Raw genomic sequence first — 18,552 nt, 5'->3', positions numbered from 1 at the left:
TTGCTTCCGCTCGCCCCGCTGCAGCGCGCATGCGCCGCCGGCTGCGCCTGCGCACTGTCTGCCCACGCGGCGGAGGGCGCACGAGTGGCGGCGGCGATGGAGGCCGGCCCGGGGCTGGGCCCGCGCATCCGTGAGGGGGATTGCGCCGTCCTGAAGCGGGACGACGTGTTCAAAGCGGTACCTGTGCTGCGGCGGAGGTGAGGGGCCGGCCCGGGGCTTTCGATGCCACTTGTCACTCACCCCCTCGGCTGAGGTTTGCGCTTTCCTCTCCCCGGCCCCGCCTGTGGCCGTCGCGCCAGAGGGAAGGCGGGGGAGTCTCGGGGCGGCCGGTGTGACTCTCAGCTCTCCTGCCGTGCCACTCTGGAGAGTCGGCCCTCGCTAGGCTGATGTGACAGACAGCATGAAAGATTTCAGTGCTGCCTTAGTTACTATGCCCAAAAAAGTAAACCCAGGAGATTCCTGAGCCGCGTTTCTTGTGAGAGTTTGAAACATATTTAAGCTGGTTTTCTGTTGTTATTGCTAAAGTGGTGCCGACTGAGAAAAGATGCAGCAGCCTGAAAAGCGGATCTTCATCAGACTTCTCTCAATGTGAAGTGTGATTTCTGCAAAGTGCAGCATTGCTTTGTTTTAACAGGGATTGGATTCAGTGTTCTCATCGGTATTAAACTGTAGGAGGATGGCAGCTGTCAGCTCTGGACAGTTACCGCTTTGGAGAGGATGCTATGAAAGGTGTGTCTTTCTTTCCTAGGCCAGTGGGCGTAGCAAGAAGCGCATGCACCCCAGCGGGAAATGCTGCAGTCAGTGGACACTTCCCATTGGGGAATGGACTCATCCCATTGCGCCAGACAATTTTATAGATCAGTGTGTAGAAGTTAGTGTTGGGTAATGTTGCCAGACATCTGAATCAGCAGCATGGAGATTTAAAGGTTCTATGCTTGAATGAGGCTGGTTTAAAAATGGGATAGCTTAGACTTAGGAATTTGGGAGTACTGGTTATCAACAGGCTTAATGTTCGCCAGTAGATTCTGGTATCAAACTCAGGTAGTTACTCTGTTAGCCTGCAGAGCACTGCCAGCATCTGTTTGTTAGGTCCCTCTTGGGTTGTTTAATACCCCATCACAAAAGAAGGAATTAAAAAGTCAAATAATAAATACTGCCACAGAAAATTAAATAACTTTTGCATTAATTTTTTTCCATTTCTATAATCTGGTGAGGGCAAGGACATTCCAGGAACATGTGGTTGGATATTCTGTTTAGAACGGTCATTAAGATGAAATTTGAGCGCACACACACCATTTTTATCTACCTAAATTCTTTTCAGCCATTTCAAGTCTTTTATTAGTCTTTCCTTTTATCTTTAATTAGTCTTTTAAAATCTGGATTGGCAGGGATTAATAGACTTTACATGAGCAGATATATTGCCGTTTTTATTAAGAGGGTTTGGTAATAAATGTTGCTCGAAAAGGTTTTATTCTTACGCTTTCTTTAAATGCTGGATTGTATTTGGGTATACAAATAATACTGTGTGTAAAATATGTGCATGAATTTCATACTTCAGTCAGCACTAAGCTGGAAATAAGAAAGAACCCAACCTTTTTGCTTAGCTTCAGAATTAGTGCTGAGTATAATCATCATAAGAGCTTGTATTGGTAAGTTTTCATTCAGATGTGAGTGTGGCAAATGCACTGGTACCCATTTCATTTTTCAAGATCAGTATTTCTCTGGTCAGCAAGGAAAACTTTGTAGGTCAACCTGGAAGTTAAAGGCTTTGTGAGTCCTTTTTTGTGTGAAGAAGTAAAAGTGCAAACCTCCCTTAGAACAATCAAAGTAAAAGGTATAATCAAATCCTTCTTTGTTTTAAACATTTCTAGGATTATGTGACACTGTGGTGTCTGTTTTCTTCATAGTATTTTAGCAAATGTTATTTCAAAGGAGCTCTGCAAAATACAGGTTCATGCTCATGTTTTTGCACTAATCTGCATGACCCAGCCTAGACTTAATATACTTTAGATTAATTTCATTCATTGCTTTGTTCTGGCTTTCTCTGTCAAAAGTGGTACTATGTAGTTCAAGTACTATATCCTTGTTTTATCTGCCGGCTTAGAATTCTTTTGAACAACAAAAAAATATTTTTCTCACTGTATGCTCAATTTAAGTTCTTTGATGTTTTCCTATTCAGTTTCATTGTAATGTGGTTTTGTACTTAATAGTAGTTAACATTTCACTTTTTATGCTTTTCTGGGCTTTCTTCAATAATATAGATAAAAATGGCATGCATGAAGCTAAAGTCTACTTTCAGTTATTGTGCATTTCAGACATAGTAAAAAATAATGCTTTAAATATTCTTTTATTATTATTTCAGAAAAATTATATTTGAGAAGCAGTGGTTCTATCTGGATAACGCCATTGGACATATTTATGGAACCACATTTGAAGTAACCAGTGGTGGAAACCTCCAGCCAAAGCAAGAGGTGGAAGAGACTACTACAGGTATTACAGAGGATTGACTGGTGTTTGGAAAAATGAGTTCAAATTAATTTGTTTCTTTGACAATACCAGTGATGGTGAAGCAGCTTTCTGTTAATCATTTGTTAACTTAACGTTACTTATATTATTTCTGTCATAAAAGTGCATGGTTTTGTCTTGATCTGCTGTAACTACTCCTGTAACAAAATAGGTTTTTAGTATGGGAGAAAATTTGAACCTTATTTTGGGTGAATATATATACTGAGGTTGATTGTGTAGGCAATACTTTGTAAGGCCACGAAGCATATGGGTTTAATACTGAGAAGTCTGCTTTCTGTGAAACTAAAATAATATGTTTCTCCTATTTAAAGATATTTAGAGCTAGATTTTATAAATCTATATCCTTTTCCTTTAGAAACAAAAGAAGCAGGTACAGATAATCGTAACATAGTTGACGACGGAAAGTCTCAAAAACTGACTCATGATGACATAAAGGCTTTGAAGGACAAAGGTATTAAAGGACAGGTAAAAATAAGGTTTTGGTGTCATTTCTCTGCTAGCTTAATGGTTATATTTTAGTTTATGAAATAAGCTATTCTTTTCATCGGTGCCTGGACTTCAGTGCTTTTTCTTTGTTCTTCTGCCCAAGTCATGTTTTTCCTAAAGATCTGTTTTTAGAAAAATGCAAAGGCTGTTTTTAGAGCAAATAATATAAGGTTGGTAACTTTGTCAATAGAGAGTAAAGTACAAAAGTACATTGGAACTCATAAGATAAGAAATATTGAAACTGTTAAGGAAATACAGCTAGTGTAATCACCTTTCAGTTTGGTTTTTATAAGACTGAAAATATTTCTGTATTACAGACATATTAAAATCATGCCATAATTAAACTGTCAAAGGTGTAGGAAAGGATTACGGATAAACACAAAAGTATTAACGAATAACACCCTATGTAACGTGTAGTATCCATGTGCCTCCAGGCAGTACCTGCCAAACACATGTTATGCCTGTGTTTTATCTGCACCTTGAAAGCTAAGAATCTCCTCTTCTTCTCTGTTCTGTTCTGTTAGAAAAGGGATTTGATTTTATCCTGCACTTTCTCTGAAAGAAGTGAGACCATCTTAAATGTTAATAAACATTTCAGCCAGTTATGTTCTGCACATGTTGCCAGTCTAAATTCTCTTATGTTTGGTTTACCCTTTCTAATAAAAATAAGATATTGCTCATCAAGTTCATCTTTTCTTTGTGTCTTGTTGTGTGCTGCTGCTTTTCAGACCAGCTGTTCTGCTTCTACCTGCTTAATAATGGATGGGTTCAAGGAGTTTAGAATGGTTTTTCTTCTGTTTCCATAGTTGTGCTTCTAGTGATGTTAGCTCTTTGAGAAGAATGTACTAATCAGTCTGATAGCTTTGATGTTTTCCATTTGTTCTCATTATCTGTGGCAGAATATCACTCCAGCTTTTCTGTATGTCCTCGGGATGTCTGTGCCATATGTCTACTGTGCTGTTATTTTAGGTTATTAAAATATCCTACTTTGTTAACTCTGGCTTCTGAACTGTAGCTGACTGTTCAGAAGCTGACATTTCAGACTGTGTTGTATTAGCAGTAATAGATACTACTCTTCCATAAATGTCTGGTAAAATTTGAAATAATGTTTGTGAATGGCATGTATTTGTGATGCGGGCTCAGTTTAGAGATGATTGTTCTTTGAAATAAAGCAACCTCAGTGTTAATGGGCTTTGATTTTGCCATCACTTCCCAAATCCTTCCCAGGTCTGAGGGATAGGTGGTGAGATGAAGACATGAAGTGGCACTTACTCCCAGGGCATTGCATAGTGCTGCAGCATCCCTCTGGCTTTTGCTGACACTAGAGAAATAGCCTCCAGTTTCCTCACTGTAAATTTTACTGGAACAAAAACAACAAAAACCACCCAACTCAGACACTGCATTTAACTTTTTCCAAAAATAAGGCAAAAAAATAAAGGTATGCTGTTTCATTCTGTTATTAATACATTTTAAGTGTTTGAAGGAAATGGCTTGAAAAGCAGCAATAGCAGGTGAGAATTACTTGCACCACTGTATTTTGGAGCAAATTCTTGAAGTACAATGGGAGATGCAGTGTCCACATTGAAAATACTCCTTTTGTCATTCACCACCCTCTCCAGACTCCTGTGAAGCCAGGTTATACTGTTGCTCTTCCTGCACATTTAACCTGAAGCTACGATTTTAGCAGTTAAACTACTTTGAACACAACAACCAAAATAGCACTTGCAGCATTTGTTTTTGTATTGCAGGCATGGAGAGAAACTCTGGGCAATGAAAGCTCTTTTCTGTTGGAGGTCTTAATGATCCCTCCAGATGCAACCTGAAAGTATGAGGAAGAAGAGTTGGACTGGCAAAGGGAGATTAGAATAGGGAGGCCAGGAAACAAAACCTGGGATTCTGGGAAAACCTGGGAGCTAGAGAAGGAAGAAGTTAGAGCGAGTAGTGTAGGAAATAGTCAGTGCTAAGGAGTTTGACATTGTGCAGGGAGCTGGTACAGGAGTCTAGCACAATTTGGGAGGCAGAAGAAATTAAGTGGGGTAAGGGACATGTCTGATAGATGGCGGAGTACAGGGCAAGAACTAGCACAGGGTGGGAAAAAAAAAAAGATACTCTTGGAGACAGAGGTGCTAAAGTCAGACAACAGACCCAAAGAGGGATTTGAATTAAAGTAAATATTACATGACATCAGGTTCCTTGTTTTGTATTATTTTTGTAAAACATTTTTGCCTGTATAGCTTCACACAGGACATGTGGTACTGTCACGCAATCTGGTTACTACAGGGAAAGTGAAACTGACAGAATATGTGTCAGTTGTTCCACAACTGCCAATAAACATAACTCTGCCTCATTCTAAATAAATTAAATTTAAAATAGCTAATCCCTTGGAGAAAGCAGGGTAGTCTTTTTCACATTCAGCATAGTATAAGAATAAGTAGGTGCTGAGGCTTCACAGAGAGGGCTGAAGTCATGACTTGCTGATGCGGAGAGGAACAGACCTCCTTTTTCTTAATTCTGGCCACGAGTCTGCCCTCTCTTATGAGTTAGTTCTGGTACATACCAGGCTGCTTCCCACAAAATACCCTGTTTCCAGGATATGCATTTTCAGTTTTAGCATTTTTTTGCTGGCATTATGTACTTAAAGAACACTTAGAGACAGAAATATATTATCAGATTCCTGCACATAGTCAGGGTAGTGCTTCACATTTCATGTTGATTAGTAAAAATTTACTTTGCCATTAGTGTCAGTAGAAGTTACTGGTCTACAATCCTCTACTGGAAGAAAGTATTTTCCGTGTTTGTTTTAAAAATACTATATATTAAATGAATGAGAAATAAATGCCAGCTATAATAAAAATAAATTGTCTTTTTCAAGGAAATAGTTCAACAGTTAATAGAGAACAGTACAACGTTCAGAGACAAAACAGAATTTGCTCAAGATAAATACATAAAGAAGAAGAAAAAAAAGTAAGTGAATTTTAAAATCTGGAAAATACTTAGTTGTTCTATAATCTGATGAGCTTAAACTAAGACTAATACTACGTGTTTCTTACAGATATGAGGCAGTTATTACAATTGTGAAGCCATCCACTCGCATTCTTTCAACAATGTATTATGCAAGGGAACCTGGAAAAATTAAGTAAGTTTTCATTTGTTTATTTTTTTCAAATTATAACATAAAGGTATTTTAATATTTTTTAAAATACCTGTATTATACCAGAGTATATAGTACTCACTTTTCTTCTTTTCTTTCCTGTTAATGGAAAGATTACAAATTAATGAAAAATAGTGTGAAATAGAAAATGAATCAGTATGTTATTGAGGCAAAAAGGAAAACTTTTGCATGCAGCTTTTACCATTTTTCTACCATCCCTAGAGGCTCTTTTGAATTTTCAGAGGTATGTCTTAGATGGTTTTGGTCAGTGGCACATTGTCTCTGCTTTCTGGCTCAGTAATCAAAATAATAAGCCAGTTGCCAGAAGCAGGAATTGTTGGTTTTAATGATTTGTTATTTTAAAGTAGGAATGGTAGATCTAAGATGCTGAGCCTTAAAAACCCCAAGTTTATGTTATTTAAGGCTTCTCAAACCATTTTCCTTCTCCTTCCCCCATGTCCTTCACTTGGATTTATTTATCTGTTAAGGTATTTGTAATTTCCTTGGCCATCAGTGAGTCTCTTCAGTGCATTCACTGCAGTCAACAGAGTCAGGTTTTGATCCTGGATTGCAGGAGGTGCGTGCTACTGCGAAACAGATGAAAATCACTGAGGATACATCACTGGATTAGGAAATGCATTCAAATACCGTCTATTCTTTACTAAGCTGACATGCTAGAGAGCAAAAAAATGAAGTTTAAAAAATATTTTGGCTGGCTAGCGCAGCATGAGATATGCACTTTATTATGTGCACCCTACTTCATATCTTACTTTTGCCATTTTCTTTGTAAATCTGAACACCCGTTCCCTGCTAATTTCTTGTTGGCTTTATTTCTAGAGCTTCTTTATTACCCGGTGGTTAATCAGAAGTTTCTGTATGGTCACTCTGAAGGCCACTGATGCTGTTATCTGAAAATCTACCCATAATCAAACTTCTTTTGACAGACTCCTGAGTATTTCTAACTGTAAGAAAACTAATCTGGTATTTCTTAACACCCTCCGTCTTCTAGCCACTTGCGATATGACACCCTAGCTCAGATGTTGACTTTAGGAAACATCCGTGCTGGAAACAAAATGATTGTAATGGAAACATGTGCAGGACTTGTGCTGGGTGCGGTGATGGAACGAATGGGAGGTAAGGAACACGGTAGCTTTAGTAATGTACAGACTGAGGGCTTACTTGAAACTTAGGAAACACACATCTCTGTGATACTTTTAAAGGCAGTACTTAAAAATATTTTCTCAGTTTTTAAAGTCTTTTACTGTTTCCAGTGTTCAAAGAGATGAATTGTATTTCCATTGGAGAAAGTTGTATTTTGCATATTTCAGTTGGAATTTATTTTTCACTATTTTAAAAAGTATGAAATTTAAAGTTATTGTCACTGGATGTCGATCTGGTTTAGCTTCTATCTTAGTGTAAGGACATTGTGTTTAGAAAAGGCTGTAAAGAGGTTCTTCTCAGGCACCTGGGAAGCCCAGGACAGAGAATGGCAGAAAACAGGAACACTGGAATTCAGACAGCCCACAGCACTGGAAGTGTTGTCATTCCTCTTGTTTACTGTGTCAGAGATTTAACATCAGTAAAATGTGCATTTTAAAAATAGTATATGACATTTTCTTGAGCATATTCTAGGAGAAGTTTTACTTGTTTTTATTTCTCAAGGTCAGTGAATTAGTTGCTTTGTAAGTCATTCAAAGACATTAGACAGAGGTGACAATTATATTCCAGAGCTTGCAAGGTAGGAAGTGTGATGCGATGTTGTGCACCCAGATGTGCTGTCACACAGGCAGTTACACTGTAAATTGTGTTTGTTTCAGCAGCTTTCGGCCATTCAGATACTTTCTGAAGTAAATGAAATAATATGCAATTTCAATACAACTATTGAAAAGTTATTTTTAGTATGTTTAAACATCTGACATCACTTCCTTTAGGGGGGCATCTGAATGATGAAGAAATTCTTTGTCTATTAATGCTGGTTAAATTAGCTTTTATTTTTAATCAAAACTACTCCATAGTTGTGAGTAACAAATACTATAGAAAATTTGTCTTTTTAATTCTTAATTAAATTAGCTTTTCTAACAATGTCAGTGCTTGTATTTAAGGTTAGCACAGAACATATGTTTAATACATCTTTCAGTTATCTTGACCTTCTGAGCTGCAGTCCTTCCTTCTTTGCAGTTGTCCTTCCAGTAAATATTTTCCACCTTGAGGCATACTTCAACAGCTTGTCAAATTTGATGAAGGTTAGATTAAGAGCAGGCAATTTACTTACCTATTCTTAATTTATGCTTCCTTGGCCTCAGAAATCCTGGCTTTCCAATGTGTTTTTGATTCTTTTGCTCTCATAGGCTATGGATCCATTATTCAGATGTATCCAGGAGGGGAACCTGTTAGAGCTGCTACCAGTTGTTTTGGATTTCCAAAGGTTTTTTTCGATAATCTTCATGAATTTCCTCTTAGCAAAGTGGATAGTCTCCTCTCTGGGACATTTTCTACGGAGACTCTGCCTTCAGAACCTGAAGATAACATGCTAGTGGAAGAAGAAAGCAACGGAATAACTGATGGGAAGCAAACTTCCCTGCAGGAAACAGAAGAGGTATCTACTACTGAAACAGCTATGGAGGTCAAACAAACAGAAGAGCAAGAGACAATGGACATCAACACTGAAGATGTAGAATTTAGAGAGAACAAAGAAAAAGAAAATAAAGAAAATGTAAGATTATTAGTTGTGGCTATTCAAGTTTTAAAGTGCCTATATACTTAAAAATCTGCCATCTGAATCAGACATGCTGAAATACAGCTTATTCAGGTGTTAAAATGGAACTCTGTATGTTGTCTTTTGTTTTACATGAAACCTTCTAAGATGCAAAAAATGAAAATGCAGTCCATGCAGTAGTGATCCAATACATAATTACCATCTGAAGTGCAAACTATTTGGTTTTTTTCAAAGGTTCGGGAAAAGCAAAGAAAACAATGGGAGAGAAGGAAAAAGCTAATAGAAACTGCTACATTGTTAAGAGAGAAGAATGCTGATGGGTGAGTTTGTTTTGGTCAGTAAAGCCACCTGTTTTAAAACACATCTGCAGAAAATAACTTCATTTGAAACAAATAAAAGCTTTGTTTTAAAAATATCCTATTTTTTTTCCCTAATGTTTACAAGCAAGCAGTCAACCGAGGTGTGTTTTGTTTGGTTCTTACCTGGTTGAGCTTTTTGTCTCTGTGGTTTGAAATTTCATGATCTAAAAGTCATAGTTTCCTGACTAGCTATGAGTAAACATTAAAAAAATCTATTCTATCCAAAGAGAAGCAGAACCGAGGTAGAGCTTAATGACTGCTGATAAAAATCAAGGATTTCTAATTAGCAAAGTAGAACCTGAGGTCTTAAGTTTATTGAATTGGAATTAAGTTTGTTGTTTTGGGGGGTTGGTTGGTTGGTTTGTTTCTAGAAACACTTTTTTTTTGCACAGGGAAAAACACATAATTTCATTTTAGCTGCTTTGCCGGGATTGATTGTTCCCAAGGAACAATTTAACATGAAGATGTAATATCAAAAGTTTAAAACAAATAACAATAAACATATCCCTAGAAATTCAGCCCCACAATAGTGTAAGAGAGTTTGGTGGTTGTGACTTTTTCATTATGTTCTTAGCAAATGCTGAAATGATTTGAGTTAATCAAGTAACATTGATTTAGTTAATTTAATAACATTCATATTAATTTTTTCCTCCTAAGTGTATTGGCTCATTGGGAATAAAGCCATTCCACTCTGATAAATTTTAATACCCACTTATTGGTTATGTTTAAATGCTTGTGTAATTTTTTGTTTTATTATTATGAAATGTTTTAACTTTCGTTCATTCATATTTTAGTATATCTCATCTAGTATATCTAAGTGGTAGAATCAGCCTTTTCTATAAAGATACAGAGAAAGGTGTTCTCTAAAGCAATAAAGCGTTCCCGGAGGTTTGTAGAAGTCCTGCACATCTATGTGGCAGCAGCGGCACTGCTGGCAGCGCCTGTGGCTGGATGACCATTAAGCTGCCTAAATAGCGCCAGCGTTTTGTTCTGGTTTTACCACAGTCTCCTGCACCCATCATTATAATTAATATCTGTGCATGGTCTGGCAAAGTGAAAGTGAATATTTGACTTGAATTGACTTTTCCTGGAGTGTAAAATAGTATATTCGGTTGTTGATTGAGTTCAAGGAAGCGTATTCAGTATTTACCTCTTGTTAATTTGTTTTCAGTCACTTGTGTGCTTCTTTTGTTCTTTGTAACTTATAAAAGCTGCAACAAATGATGTACTTGAAGGGATGAGTGATTTATTGCTTTAGGAAGCCTTGGCATGATGGGGGGAAGAGAAGTGTGTGGTTGCCTGAGGACACACTCCCAGATGGCCTGGTCAGGATCACCTTTCTTTAGTCACCAAGCCCACTGCTTGCCCACAGGGTACCTATGCTGCTAAGCCAGGAAAAACAGGCATGGAATAAAGAAATACTTCAAACTAATTACTTGTCACAGGAGTAGAAGCAGGCAGAGAGGTCAGCATTTTGTTTTGTTTTGCAAGAGAGAAACAGGGAAAGGAAAAGTAAAAGCTAGATAATGTTGGAGATGGGGAGAAAGATTAGGATTTGCTGACAGAGAAATTTCTGTTTTGTCAATTCCATTTATGAGAGTTGAAGTCTGTCATAGGTCTTTGAGGGAGAAAAGGAAGACTTTCATTAGGGATTTGGTATTCTTTTAAAGACTACTTCTTTAAGATAGACTATTAAATTTTTCTCATACTATGGAAGGTTGAAATTGGTTTATAGACATTCCCTGTGTTCAGAATTAGACCACACCCCCTTTCTCTACCCTTGTCCTTCTACCTCCTCCTTCTGCCCTCTCACCAATTACATAAATTTTGCAACTGGCCAGACTACCTGCTGACAGCAATATGTGCTGCCATATGAGAGGACAGAATTTGATATTTCACAGTCTCTCATTTCTCACTTACCTTCCTGTTGTCTGGCAGTGTCAGTGCAGCACTCCAAGCCTTCTGAGACACAGTCTAGAGTATCCTTTTTTTGTTTATAGTCTGCTTGGTTAATTACTGAGCACAACATTTTTGAAGTTTGGATTTGAAGTAAATAGCCCATGGCTGGCAGAAAACCGAAATGGAAACAACTGTAGAAGAAAAATTATCTCATTTCTTTCTATATGTTGTGTTTAGGAAATTGAACATCCCTTTTTACCTCCCTTTCGTTAGGTAAGTTTAGTGCTGTCTCCAGTGCTGTACATTCCCCTGGAGAACAAATGTTAATTAATGGGTCGTCTCATCTTGTATCTGTATACTGGAGAATCAGTTTAATTACCCCATCCTTTCTGCACAAGTACAACTTATTAACTAATTTACTTGACCATGTCTTGCAATCTAGTTTAGCAGTGTTTTGTTTTGTTTTTTTTTTTTTTATTAAAACTCTAGGTATCTCTAGAGAATCTTAACCATCTGTAAATCCAAGTTACACCATCAAGAGATTGTTTTCTCCTCAAATATTAACATTGCTATATAAAACTGTATTTAATGAAGATTAGCCAGTCTAAAGAGTCACGACTGGGGTTGCATTCTAAACAGCAATTGGTGGTCACAAATTTAAATTGTATTTGGACAATGGTCTTAGGGTAGAGAAAGCAGCATGCAAATTCTTGGGTTGCAAGAATTACTGTGGAGCTCAACAGAGCCGAAATGAGTGTTTCTGCAACGTGTTTAATATCCCGCACTTTGGGGAACAAGTGTTTTATCCTCTTAATTATGCAAGTAGGAAATCATGATTTGTTTTTATATTTTGGGAGTTGTTAGAGCCATGAAAACATTCTGATGAGGAACATCAAAGCTGTAATTAATCACTGTGCTAAGTAGGAGAAAATGTCACTTGATTAATAGGTTTTAGAAGCAGAAAACTAATACGCATGAAATTTGTTTTGCAGCTTAATTGTAGCCAGCAAGTTTCATCCCACTCCTTTATTACTTTCTTTATTGGAATTTGTTGCTCCTTCAAGGCCTTTTGTTGTCTACTGCCAGTATAAAGAGGTAAATCAAGTATGTTATTTTAGCTGTTATAGTTAAAGTTTGAGACTATTTGCCTGTATAACCTACTATTTGGGTTTTTTTAAGCCATTACTAGAATGTTACGCAAAGCTGAGGGAAAGAGGTGGTGTTATTAACCTAAAGCTGTCTGAAACCTGGCTACGAAACTACCAGGTAAGGATTGCAGTGAGTGATTGTCAAAGCTGTGTGAATACTGGGGAACAAAACACTCTGAAAAATGTGGGCTTTGGACTGAATGAAACTATGTGTGAGCTCATGTTGTCTTAACTGACGGCAGTGGGAAAATACTCTGAAGAGCTTTAATGCTTCGTTGCAACAATTTAAAATGGAAATACTTTATTTTCTTCTTCCAAAGCATTTCATTTGAACAGTTGCTGAAATACTTGTAGCACAGTGACAAATTTAATAGTTGAGCTACTTTAGTGGCTAGTCTGATGTGAGGAACAATCTAATGTCGTGTAAGAGAGATGTATAACAGCAAAATATTACAACTGTTTATTCATTTCCAGTTGGTTTGATAGCTGAAGAAACGTAATGTTAAGAATGGTGGTGACTTACCAAGTCAATGTCTTTAAATAACACGTTTCCTGGAACTAAAGTAACAAAAAGTTTCTGGTTTAGGAACTGAACAATGAGAACAAGATGAGAAGGGGTGAAAAATGTCAGTTTGACTAACTTTGTTTGAACAAGATGTTTGCACATGTGGAGTACCCTGTCAGCTGTGAAGCAGCAGAAGCGTATCTGATCTCTAAGCAGCTCACCACCTCTGAAGAGGTTATTGCACTTGACTGATTTCCTCCTTGCACATAGGTTTCTGGAGCCTGTAGGAAATTATTATTAAGGGGATGGTTCAATTCAAGGGTGGCCACGATTACTGACTATTGATCAGGCAACCAAATTGGGAATGATGAGGAGATTGATAGATGAAGATGTTCACACAGTTTAGGCTTGGGAAGGGTCACTGTGTCCTGGTGCAGTTTGGAACAATAGTACTGATGTACATCCTGCACATTAGTAAATCAGCTTAGACCTGTGGTGACGGCCAAAGCAAAGAGGAAGCATAACTGAACAGAAAGCATTTCCAGAAGGGTAATGTAGCTGAAAGTGGTGGTTCATTGCCCTGTCTTACCTTAAGAGTAGCTATATACAGATTATAGTGATGGAACTGGAAATTACTGTATTAATGCTGGTTTGTTACACCAGCTGTGGTTCCTTGCAAAGTACACCAGTTCGGAACAGATTAGTAACACTTTCATGTCTCCCAAACCTTGACTGTGTGCTGGAAATGCCACAAAGAAGTAATCAGTAAGGCAGTAGCCTGTAGTCTTACGTATTTCTATAGGTGGTTTCTGGTATGCAGATGTCTTGCCCTTTAAAGACAAATACACTTTCCAAATGAAATGGCTAGTTGTTGTGGTGGCTGGGAAAAAAAATAAAAAATCTTATACTGCAAGTTTAAATTACACAATTTGATGTGTACATATGGAGTGACTTTTTACTTGTTTTTTTGGGTTTTATTTTTTTAAAGGTCTTACCAGATCGAAGCCACCCAAAACTGACAATGAGTGGAGGCGGAGGGTACCTTCTGTCTGGTATAACTGTTGTCTTGGATAATGGCAAATCTGATTCCAGTAATTTAGATGCACTGAAGATGGAGGAGCCATCCTCTAAAAGATGCAAAGTTCAAGACCTTCACTGTTAACATTTGAAGAATTGATTTATTTTTTTAGATCTCAGGAGTCCTACTCTTAGTAAAATAACAAGTATACTTTCTGTGCTCTTGACAGCACAGAAATTGTACCTGTCATACATCTGTCAGCAAAAAGCAGCAGAACTGTGGGGTAGGGAGGATTGTCTCGCTCTTCACCAGTTTGTGATCAGAATGAGAAGAGAAACCCTTGGAAGCAAACTTCCCACTGGAAACACAGGAACTTCAAAAAGAAAAGAAGATCAAAAGAAGATAAAGCAACAGCAAAGGCATCCTGTTTGTTTGTTGCCAAAAGTGGATATGATGAAGTGGTTTTTTAAAAGGTTGAATCCAAATTAACATCTCTAACATAGCTTCCTGTTTCCCCAGAACAGCATCAGGGTAAACCATTCTGCATAGTGATCTGCTCCCACTTCACACACAGAACAAAGAGCAAAATGAAATGAACAGCAAAAATCATACACTTTTCAAAGGAAAAAGAAGAGAATACTAATACCAGAACTTTACAGCGTGACCCCATGTTTTCCTGAAATAAACACAGAAGAGAAAATCCATGTTCGTAAATTAAAATACCAAATACTTAAGCGGAATGTCTCTATTACTGTTGTCTGTCATGTTCCTGAGTTATGTTTTTACTTTAAGATACAACTGTTTTGAAAACCTCTACATGTATATATATTTATTCTACTATTTTATCTTTCATGATTTGTAGCTTTTTATTATTTTTTAACTTTGCATTTGCCATTTCAATTAAACTGCAGGATGTTTTTTCCTAAGGAGATTTACTTCCTTCTTCTTACTTTTCCCTCTCTTTGGAAATAAAAAGGTCTAGCAGAGAACACCCTTGGCTGCACCCCACTAAACCCCCAGTGGGCAGCTGTAGGCCCATATGGGAGCTCACAGAGCCAGCAGGACTTGGCTTCTGTTCTTGAACTTACTCATCAGTGAGACTCTGGAGCTTTGGGATCAAGTGATCAGCTTTAAAATTCTGTATAGTGACAAGAGTAATGCTCTTCTAGGACACCACTAGCTTAAAACAAAGCAGGTGTTACATTTTGTTTAAAGAAGCAGATAAAGAGTTCTCTTAGATGAACAGTATATCTTGAAGTTTTTGACTAACTCTGGCCCATTTCTTTTTTTTTTTCTATTTTTCTGGAAAGCTTTTCTTCTCTTACTTACGTGAAAAAGCTGTAACAGGAGCGACTGCAAGTGTCACCATCTCCTCTGTGTTTCACCAACCATGTGGATCTAAAAAATATCTTTTGCCCCTCTCACCTTTCTGTACAGTATGAGTGTTGCAGATCACATGTAGGGAATAGAGATGTGATACCTGTTTTTTACTAAGTTTGTGTCCTCTTTTTTAAAAAAAAAAAATATTTGATTTCTCAGCTTCTTTCAAGAATTCGTGAGGAAAAGGGGGGAAGATGAGTTTTCCTTTACCTTCAGTATGCATGTGTGGACATACAGTAAACTGAGACTTTGAAAGCAGCGAGTGCCCAGAATGTAATGAAAGTCTGAGACAACCTAGATCAGAGCAATGGATAGGAGCCTGGAAGCTGGGGAAAGGCAAGAAAATTATGAAATGAGTGTAAGCCAGGAGATAAAAACTAAGTCTCTTTTTCTTCAGTTTTCAGGTGCTGCTCTGCCACTTACATTGAGCAGGTATGTGGCTGTCATAGCACTACAAAGATATAAAAACTTACACAGTAAAAGTTAGGTGAAGCAACCAACATACATTTTCAATCCTACTTACCATATATAATACGCTAAAAATAATGAGCTGAGAAAAAAAATCTGATGTAGAATAAAAATATCAATTTTGAGAAATAAACAATATTGGAATGCCTGAAAAATTACTTTAGATCAAAGCCAAACTGGCTTTGTTTCACGAGCATTAACACAAATGCTCTCAGTACTGAATCCTGTGCCCCAATTTTTAAATCTACCATAATGCTTTTAGCAATGAAAGGTAACAAGAATAATTTACGTAAAATATTTAAAATTACTGATGTTTCAACTTGATGGAGCATATTCTATATGTAATAGTAGAAGAGCACATCTTGATGTATCACTTCTTATTTTAATTGAAACAAATAAATGAAACCTAAAAGACTACAATGAGAGAAGCGTTGTTGAAATACAAGTTATTAACTCGAGGGAGCCTTTCCATTTTTACAAATAAGAAATTAGGGAAAACAGAACAAGTGAGAAGAGAGTGCACCCTGCAAGATTTTAACGTAAACTGAAAATAACTGATGGAAAGCATCTCCAGGACTAAGGGAGGATGAGGGAAAAGGCAGGCAATATGTGCCTGCCTGCATTTAGTCTCCATAAAACATAGCTCAGGAACCTGATAATCACTAGAGCCTCAAAAAAGAGCCAAGGACTTCTATCTTCAGAGCTACAAAACTTAACAAATGGGTGTAATTTAATTTTGGTCAATGATGTGTAGATAAGGAATGGGGAAAGGTAGCGGATATTAAACAAGAACTGGGTTCTGTAAAGCAGGATGAACATTTAGACCACTGAGTTCTGTTTTTTGAAAAAGCAGAGATGGGCAGTCTGAGAAGCCACCTTCCACCACGCTGGATGAAGGGCTGTCACTGGGGTGGCACATCGTGTCACAGCGCAAGTGCTCCCCAGACCTACCTCAGCTGTTATGGTCCCCTTAGCTGAACTGTGGCTGCCTTCAAATGATTTTTTTTAATATGTAGGCACTTTAAAAAAAACCTCACTTGCAGCTTAAAATGGGCCGTTTCCACCAGAAAAGGGCAGTACCTGCTTAGTGGCCTGGAAACATGCGCATTGTGTGTGTCTGCACCTCCTCAAGTGCTCACCCAGGCTTGACATCTGCTCTGTGATGGTTACAAGGGTGATCCAAGTGCTGTTCACACCCCAGAGGAACTTCAGCCTTCCCCGGCTCAGCAGTGCCTGTGCTGCTCAAGCCCCTGCTCTGGTAACAGCGCTGTGGACATTTGGCAAGGCCAGGGCCTGGTCCGATGAAGGTATCGCTGCACTTAGAGTGACTTGGTATCTGGTTTTATTCTAATCTTTTGTAACAAAGCAGAACACACGGCTGCCCCCACTATGCAAATTTGCTGAAAACAGCAGATTAGAATACATAGTTACCAAGATTTCCATTCCTGTGTTTTACTGAAACTAAATCTACCATGAGCCAGAAGCTAGATAACACTTTTTCAGAAGCCAAAACCACCATTTCTGCATCACTGGATTTTTTTCTGGAACAAGATTACACATGCTGTACAGCAATACTACTTTGAAATTGTACCACCTGGATTCAATGCCAAAAGCAGGCAATTTGTCTTTAAACAATGCAAATTAATGTAAATTGTATTGGCTGTTTAAAAATAAGATCTAATGTTACCCATAAAAAATCTTGCACAGGCAATGTGAATGTGTAGACAAAAATGGAACAGGCAGGAGCAGTCAGAACAGTGACTGGGCTCTCTGCTTGTGGCATCAGCAATGCAGAGCAATGCAAACAGAACAGAGGAAGACGACAGAGCAAAGGGCTGTCATGACGCTCTGGGACGCCATGGAGGGCTTACATAAGCACAGACACGCTTTTTCTCATACCGAGGGGAAAAAAAAAGTACCATGCTGCAATGCTTATTGTACAGTACGGTACATTTTAAAAGGGAGAGAGTCTCAGAATTTGTAGATGCAAAAAACCATAAATTATTTCTACAGCTGGATGTCACAGCTCCCCGCCGAGCTGGCAACTAAAACCACACCCCTCACCCATCACCCCTCGCCTGCCCCAGTGGGATGGGGAGGAGAACCAGGAAACATGCCAAAACTTGTGGGTTGGGATAACAACAGTTAATCAGAACATGGAAAAGAAAACTGAAGCAAAAGCCCCCACAAATAACAATGAAAGAATATACAAAGTTATGGATGCACAGTGCAATCTCTCACCACGTGGCAACCACAACACTGCAGCTTGTCTCCTCTGAAGCACCAAGTGGATTCCCAGCTGCAGCCTCTGCCAAAACCTCTCCGTGCCCCTCAAGGCAGCTCACACCCAAAACACAATAGCTCCAAACCAGAACATACCCACCTGCCTCACTCTGAGTATCAAGAGACAGTCCACCCCAGCCAGCCCTCCTTTTATAACTGAGTATGACCTCATATATCAAATACCCCTTTGGCTAGTTTTGGGTCAGCTGTTCTGGCTGTGTCATCCCACCAGCTACCTGTGGAAATTAACCCTACCTCAGTGGACCCAGCACACTTCAGGTTACTTCCTTACCATTGCTGGAAAAGTCTGGTGAAACCACAGTCCCACCAAAGTCAAAATTCTGCCTACTTCTCTGAGGCAGCATTTAATCTTCATATTTTTCAACCAAACTCATGGGACACTCGAGTGGTGGTACCAAACTCCCTCAGCATAGACATGCTCACATAGGATCAGTCTTTCACCCAGTATTTTCACTTCATATTGGCTTACAGTTAATTGGAGAGTATGTGTTTTAATGAGCAGGTGGATTAAATAGGTTAAGATGGGATGATAAGATACTGTACATTTACTGATAATGTGACTCAGCTGAATTCTTTGTATAGCACCTCTCTC

The 18,552-nt window shown here is 38.3% G+C and overlaps 1 protein-coding gene across 9 annotated transcripts; it reads left to right on the top strand.

Moving 5' to 3' along the window:
* The first annotated feature begins 33 nt into the window (after positions 1-33).
* On the top strand, positions 34-15,302 carry TRMT6 (tRNA methyltransferase 6 non-catalytic subunit). 9 transcript variants are annotated; one of them, XR_010471739.1, is made up of 12 exons: positions 34-197; positions 2,363-2,490; positions 2,882-2,991; positions 5,885-5,976; positions 6,065-6,148; positions 7,173-7,297; positions 8,512-8,876; positions 9,114-9,199; positions 12,130-12,232; positions 12,317-12,403; positions 12,872-13,024; positions 13,779-15,302. XR_010471739.1 is itself a non-coding variant. In XM_065059149.1 (12 exons), the coding sequence occupies exons 2-12, from the start codon at positions 677-679 to the stop codon at positions 13,950-13,952; spliced, it is 1,407 nt and encodes a 468-aa protein (XP_064915221.1). In that variant the 5' UTR covers positions 52-197; positions 635-676; the 3' UTR covers positions 13,953-15,302. The 9 variants fall into 9 exon arrangements, 8 of the variants coding, with proteins under 8 accessions (XP_064915220.1, XP_064915223.1, XP_064915222.1 ...); XM_065059149.1 differs by lacking the exon at positions 12,872-13,024 and adding an exon at positions 635-729 and having other exon boundaries at positions 52-197; XM_065059153.1 differs by lacking the exon at positions 12,872-13,024 and adding an exon at positions 635-729 and having other exon boundaries at positions 75-197; positions 2,882-2,977.
* The last annotated feature ends 3,250 nt before the right edge of the window (positions 15,303-18,552 follow it).

Source organism: Columba livia, chromosome 3 (assembly GCF_036013475.1).
Source record: "Columba livia isolate bColLiv1 breed racing homer chromosome 3, bColLiv1.pat.W.v2, whole genome shotgun sequence".
NCBI classification, from domain to species: Eukaryota; Metazoa; Chordata; class Aves; order Columbiformes; family Columbidae; genus Columba; species Columba livia.
This window is presented reverse-complemented; position numbering and strand designations above follow the sequence as displayed.

What these genes read in the sequence shown, in the direction of transcription:
- TRMT6 (XM_065059148.1), top strand. Translation starts at nt 97, where the DNA reads ATGGAGGCCGGCCCGGGGCTGGGCCCGCGCATCCGTGAGGGGGATTGC. An exon ending in AGGGAACCTGGAAAAATTAA is followed by an intron (nt 6,149 to 7,172) that starts GTAAGTTTTCAT and finishes TCCGTCTTCTAG; the next exon opens with CCACTTGCGATATGACACCC. An exon ending in CCTGGCTACGAAACTACCAG is followed by an intron (nt 12,404 to 13,778) that starts GTAAGGATTGCA and finishes ATTTTTTTAAAG; the next exon opens with GTCTTACCAGATCGAAGCCA.